Source organism: Echinops telfairi, unplaced genomic scaffold (assembly GCF_000313985.2).
Source record: "Echinops telfairi isolate 266 unplaced genomic scaffold, ASM31398v2 ScPeMD7_443;HRSCAF=831, whole genome shotgun sequence".
Lineage (NCBI taxonomy): Eukaryota > Metazoa > Chordata > Mammalia > Afrosoricida > Tenrecidae > Echinops > Echinops telfairi.
Window position 1 is genome coordinate 44,365,222 of NW_022104341.1, and position 6,156 is coordinate 44,371,377.

Genomic DNA, 6,156 nt, shown 5'->3' on the forward strand with positions numbered 1-6,156 from the left:
AGAGCATTTTTCATTTAATGCTTGAAAAACATCCAATACACCATGCTCTGCTTCATTTGATGAGTTATGTTGAAACCACTCATTTCCATTTTCTCTTACACCTGTAAAATGTCAAATAAGAGTGATAAGACAGTCAATTTACCTTCAATTTCCCCAAGAATGTAAGGTTTTAGAGAGTGAATATAAGTACCCTAAAATAATAGATTCATGTATTTTCTCAATTCTCTTTCTCCTTATCCCACTGGCAGGTAGGGGAGAAACTATTTCTGATACTCTTTCCTTTAAAGTGCTAGTTTTAAGGGGCATAAAAGGGTCACTCTTTAACTTAAAAAAAAAGTTCTCAAACATACTTGTTTTCTCAGTAAATATCTTTCAAAAGGAAAAGTCTACAAAAACTATAGAACCTTCTCTGGAGTGTATATAAAAAGTAACCCAAAAAGTAGCTATGAGTGAAAAAAGTAATAAAGATTTGAGAACTACTTAAAAAGATATCAAATGTAAGTGGTTCTACTCAACTTAACTCCTTTTTCACTCTTCTTTTATGCATGCAAAGACTCATACAGAGGCAAAGCAATCGATTTCAACTACAAATTCTAACAGCAATTACAAAGAAATAAAAATGAAAACCAAAAAATTATCATTTTATAAGTAGGAAAAATGGGCCATAGATATTAAGAGGCCTTAAGAATCACTCTCTTCCTCAGCACCACAGAAACAATGCACCCAGATATATAATAATCATAATTCACATTTTATTTCTAAACATACACTTTCATACTAGTATAACAAAAGACATTACAAGGTGAATCACATTCCAATCCTAATTTTCATTACAGTAAGATTTTAAAAAGGATTACAAACCTACTGCATGGATAACATTGCATTGCAATAACAGTGTGCAATTTTCCACATAAACATGAAAAACAAAGGATGGGTGTTAATAAGGAACAAAAGCATCATCTATCTTGAAATATCACAAAATTTACTTCAAAGAGGCTTCTGAATAAATATTAAGATTGATCATAATCTTATGTAATTTATCCTAAGCATACATAATAAGCACCCAGAAATCAAATTAAAAAGATACTCAGAAATCAAAATTATACTTCAAGAAAATGTACTCTACACACATAATTAAACCAGAGTTTGTAATGGAGTTTAAGGCCAGATCTTACAGGTGGGTAGTTGTTTGTTTTTACATGAACAACAGTTCAACTCTTCATCCACATCAAAACCGTCCTTGTTTGGCATCGCCAATAGCTCCCCACACATCGAAGACAAATTCATCTGGGAACGCAAAGTCTCCAAGAGTTTCATCAAGTGCCACAGCAAATTCATCAGGATTCACTTTGTCCTTTCCAGCTTCAAACATTGTAGTAGCTATAAAAAATATTTTAAAAATTATTGATAAATGCAATAAAGATCACAGAACTGATGGTACAAATATGCCAAGAAAATGACTTTTCTAAAAGTAGCATGCATACCCATCATATTATTCTAATGCAAATTAAAACAATGACAACAAATTAAAACCCTCCATCACACATCAGAGTAGCAAACATATTTTTTAACAATCTTCCCATTGTGCTAAGTTTTGAAGGTACCCCTCCTGCCCAACCTTGGCGCTCAACACTTGGGAATCCTTGGGTTTCCCGTGGGCAGAACATGACACTCTGAAAGAAGGCACGGCAGTAATCCTGGCGGGAGACTTAGTGTATGCTCCTCACTCTTGGTCTTTAGCTCACTAAGTCCCCCTCACCAGTTCCCTGCCCTCAGATATGATGGACCCTGTGCTCGTTCCTTGAAGAGGAAAAAAAAGGATGACAACTTGTAATGGGGCATACAAAGCAGGAGCAAGGGAAGGGGGGTAAAATAGAAGTAAGCCCTCTTTTCTGGGCCCCTCTCCAATTGGGGATAGAAAGTGAAGATGGTGCTTTTGTTCTATTTTCTAATAAGCTATCTAAGTTCCACTGTCTATGTCTCGGGCCTGCTCCAGCTGGCTGGGGACCCAGGAGGTTTAGCCAGTTCTTGCTCAGTCCCAGGGAGCACCAGCATCGAACAAAAAGAAATATGGATATGATTTAGGATTTTGGTGAAGTTCCCTCTCTAAGCCCCAAACCTCCACGTAAAAGGGAACACTAACCCAAGAGAATCGCTCTCGGGAGTCCTTCCCTTACAGATTAAGGTTTAACTAATTAAAGTTGTAGAGCCCTGGTGGCCTTATGGGTAGCGTGTTGGGCTACCCACCATAAGATTAGCAGTTTGAAACCACCAGCTGCTCCATGTAGATAAAAGAGGTTGTCTACCTCTATAAAGAGTTATAGCATCAAAAATGCACAGGGGAAGTTCTATCCTGTCCCATAGGGTTACAATGAGTCAACATTGACTCAATGTCGGTGAAAATGAAAGTTCTATGATTAATCTCAATGAGCTATGATGCCTGGTGTTCTGTCTAAAATTCACTCAATAGCTCATGAGCTTTTCTTTACTCAAATAATTCAATAATAACATAAAACAGACTAAGGAGAAAGGAGACGAGATGGCTCATAGCAGGCACCGCCAGTCAAAACAGTAGATATGGGTGGGATGACGTGGTACCAGGGCTCAACCTGAGCAAGGGGAAGAAGGACAACATGGTGTGAATGGGAGCCCAGGTACGGTGAGGAGGACATCAGGGAAGGGGGTGAAGGAGGCAAGCTCAGAAGCAGCTACATTGATGAGAGATTGATTATGAGCATAAGGATTGGTATATAAGTACAAATACTGAAATTAATAAGAGCCGAGTTTCTCACTGCCAAGAAGGAAAAACAGAAAAAGAGAACATTTCAATCAACACTGTGGTAGATATCAATGGGGTTTGAATATATACATACACATATGCATACACATATTTAATAAGGACGAAGGTTTTAAAACACAGATCTACCTCCATGCACACAGCGAGAACCTGAATGGTGGTAAAATTGAGATGTGTTGGTTACAGAGGACCTGCCATGTGTATATCAGAGCATCAGTTCACAGGAGGGCTATTGATATTCTACAGAGCTTAGGGAAAGCAGGGGCAACTGGCCCCCAGGTGATGCTGGAGATTGACATGCTCAACCCCATCCATTTGTTCGGCCTTTTTTCTCTAATTTCCTTTTTTTTTTTCCTTTCTTCATTTTTTTCCATTTTTTTATTTTAAACTATTTTCTCTCTTTTGCTTTTTCTCTCTCTCCTTTTCATTCTTCCTTCTTCCTCCTTCTGTGCTGTGGTTTCTATCATTCCTCTCGGGCACCACATGGCAAAGACAACTATGTCCACACCACCCAGGAGTCCCCCCACCCTAGTAGCTGCACTCCAATGGCGAGGAGCACAGTCAATCTCAGTCCATTGAAAAAGGAAAAAAGGAAAAAGAGAGAAACAGGCACAGACATGTAAAGAAGACCCCAAACCAAAGGAATTTTCTGAAGAAGAAAAATCTCTGGAACTATCAGAAAAAGAATTCAAAAGATTGTTGTTCGGGTACTTTCAATCGATGTGGAAAGAGTTCAAGAGAACAAAGGGGGGAACAGAAAAGCTAGAAACCTTAAAAGAAAAACCGCAAACATAAACCCAGAAGGTAAACATTACGATAAGAGGATTACACAACATTTTAAAAGACAGAGCAACAGAACTGAAGAAATGGGAAGCTGAATGGGTAAGTTTCAAGACAAATCTCTCAACTCACATGTATGAGAAGTCTAAAAAAAACCTAAGAATTATATGGCAGACCACCACGAGGAACAATTATATCTCATTGGGATTCTAGACCAGGAGCAACAACAAAAATCTACAAAGAAAATAGTACAAGAAATCCTGGGAAGTGTTTCCCTAACAGCTGAAAGAGGCAAAATTCATTATCGGGAGCTGAGAGAACCTCAAACAGGAGATACCGCAAAGGAAGCATCAGGACACATTTGAGATAAACTCTCCAATGTCAATGAAAGAGAAAGCACCCTGAGAGCAGGTAGGAAAACATAAGTCACCTACGAAGGAAGACAATAACAATAAGCTTGCATGTCTCAGCACACAGGTTGAAAACTGCTGATCTAGAAGAAGAAGAAGAATAGAGCATATAGTTGAACATATTATAAATTCTCCCTGATAGATAAAATATAGCTATACCCACTGCTGACAAGCTGATTCTGACTCATAGTGACTCATGGGGGTTCTGAGACTCTAAATCTTTATGGAAGCAAATAGCCTTATTTTTCTCCCACGGAACAACTGGTGGGTTTAAACTACCACCTTGCCAACAGCAGTCCACGCTTACCCAACAATGTCAGCAGGCTTCTGAAAAATCCTTACAGGAGAAATATACTGCTGTAGTGTTTTCAGAGATTGTATCTCTGATTTAAAAGAAAAAAGAAAATCTGCAATTAAGTGAAATACTTCTTAGAAAGTTATTTCACATAAGTTAATGATAGCTACTAAAATGTTTTTCACCTATTAACTATTATAAATAATACAATACTTTATAATCACAGAATGCCTATTGACAATCTGACCGAAAAAAATTCCACTGGCTACAATTTTACAGTGCATACACAGCACAGTGCTGACCTCTAGTGGTAACTTTGATATTAAACTGTTATAACAATAAGGTAACTATCACACCCATGCCTCATCTATGGACAGTTAGGTTCCAAAGACAAAGTTGTTATTTGAGACCAACATTAAGTGACGGTTGTGTCTCTCAATCATCAGTTACTCACTATTCATTGGGTATTCCTGGCACGTCACAGGGTGTGGGGGGCATGGCAGCGCCCATGTGGGATGGAGGGGGTGGTCTGGTGTTGCTAAGCACCCAAGACCTCCATAGGCCTGCTTGTCCTTCCTCCACTCTAGGCAGCAGCCTCATGTGGCTCTCTTTCCCCTCCACCCCATCACTGAACTCCCAGGAAACTTTTAAGGGGTGCTCACTGGTCTCCCCAAGCCCACCTGCAACCTCATACCATTCTTCTGTCGCCTCCCATGTTCACACCAAGACACTGCAGATGAACAGGAGACAGTGTCCTACAGCCATCAACTATTGTTGTTCTCATGTGGCCCAATCACAGCTGGGGCCTCTAATTTATCATTTGCAGTAGCTTATGGAACCCACTTCAGGCCCAGCCATTCCCCATATAGGGCCTGGGCCATCAGAGGCACTACCGGAAAACTTTTTCAAAGTTTTTCTAAATACAAAATGATGGATAAAGAGAGGCTTGCTAAGCGAGAAGTAGGTATACTGAACTTTTTCAGTATTATTGACAAACTTATTTTTGGTAATAAAGGGAGATATGCATTTTCTCATTAAATTATAAAACACTTAAACAGTACCTTTAAGCATGAAATAACACGACAAGGCTTTTCCCGTCCGGGAGGCAGCTATCGCATTAGAAAAGCAGCAGTAGAAGCAAGTGGCAGAGTGTGGGACTGAGTGACGGACTCCCAACCCACGGAGGAAGTAAAGCTGCGTGCTTCTGTGCATGAGGCAGATTTGCAGAGTGGGCAACCCTGGGATACTGAATTGGGGAGGCTGGACTTGGAGAGCCGAGTGCCTTTGGGCTCAGGCTTACTGGAATAGGGTGCCTCTGGACCCTTAGTTCAGAGAACTGGGTTTGCTGACCCTTGGAGCTTCCGTTGAGGTTTATAGCAGAGTGGTATGCTTTTGGAGCATTTATTAACAGTCTTACCAGAACTTCGGAACTTGTCTTGATAATCAATTCGTGTCTCACTGACATGACATACGGCATATTAACTTCCTTAATAGACCCTTCAATCAATGAATATTATAACTCAGGGAAGTAAAATAGAGACTACTAATTAAGACTAATAATGTCAGCTCTTGGATTAAATCTCATCTTTTACACTTCAATCCTCAGTTTCCAAAGCTATATAATGGCGCATAGCAAGGTTTAGACAAAGTTTAGTCATTACCGTTGTTAATTTAGCCACTAACTCTGTTAACTACATCTCCGTCTATGAAAGTTCCTCCAAATTTATTTTTCTTAAGACATTCCATAAATATCAACCATTTCAATCAATTCACACAAGTCAACATTAAAACACAGCCAATTTAGAACATGATTTTTGTTGGGATTTTTTATCAGTGAAAAACTATTTCCAAAAATTCACTGACTTTATAAGAAG

The 6,156-nt window shown here is 39.2% G+C and overlaps 1 protein-coding gene across 1 annotated transcript in view; it reads right to left on the reverse strand.

The window, feature by feature from the left end:
* Positions 1-730: 730 nt before the first annotated feature.
* The window catches only part of GIPC2 (GIPC PDZ domain containing family member 2), a gene marked incomplete at its 5' end in the record, with an annotated part of 98,387 nt that continues 92,961 nt past the window's right edge, over positions 731-6,156 (reverse strand). The window contains one exon of the mRNA XM_004699304.2: positions 731-1,380. Coding sequence (XP_004699361.2) covers positions 1,229-1,380 — 152 coding nt within the window. The remainder of the gene's footprint in view (positions 1,381-6,156) is intronic.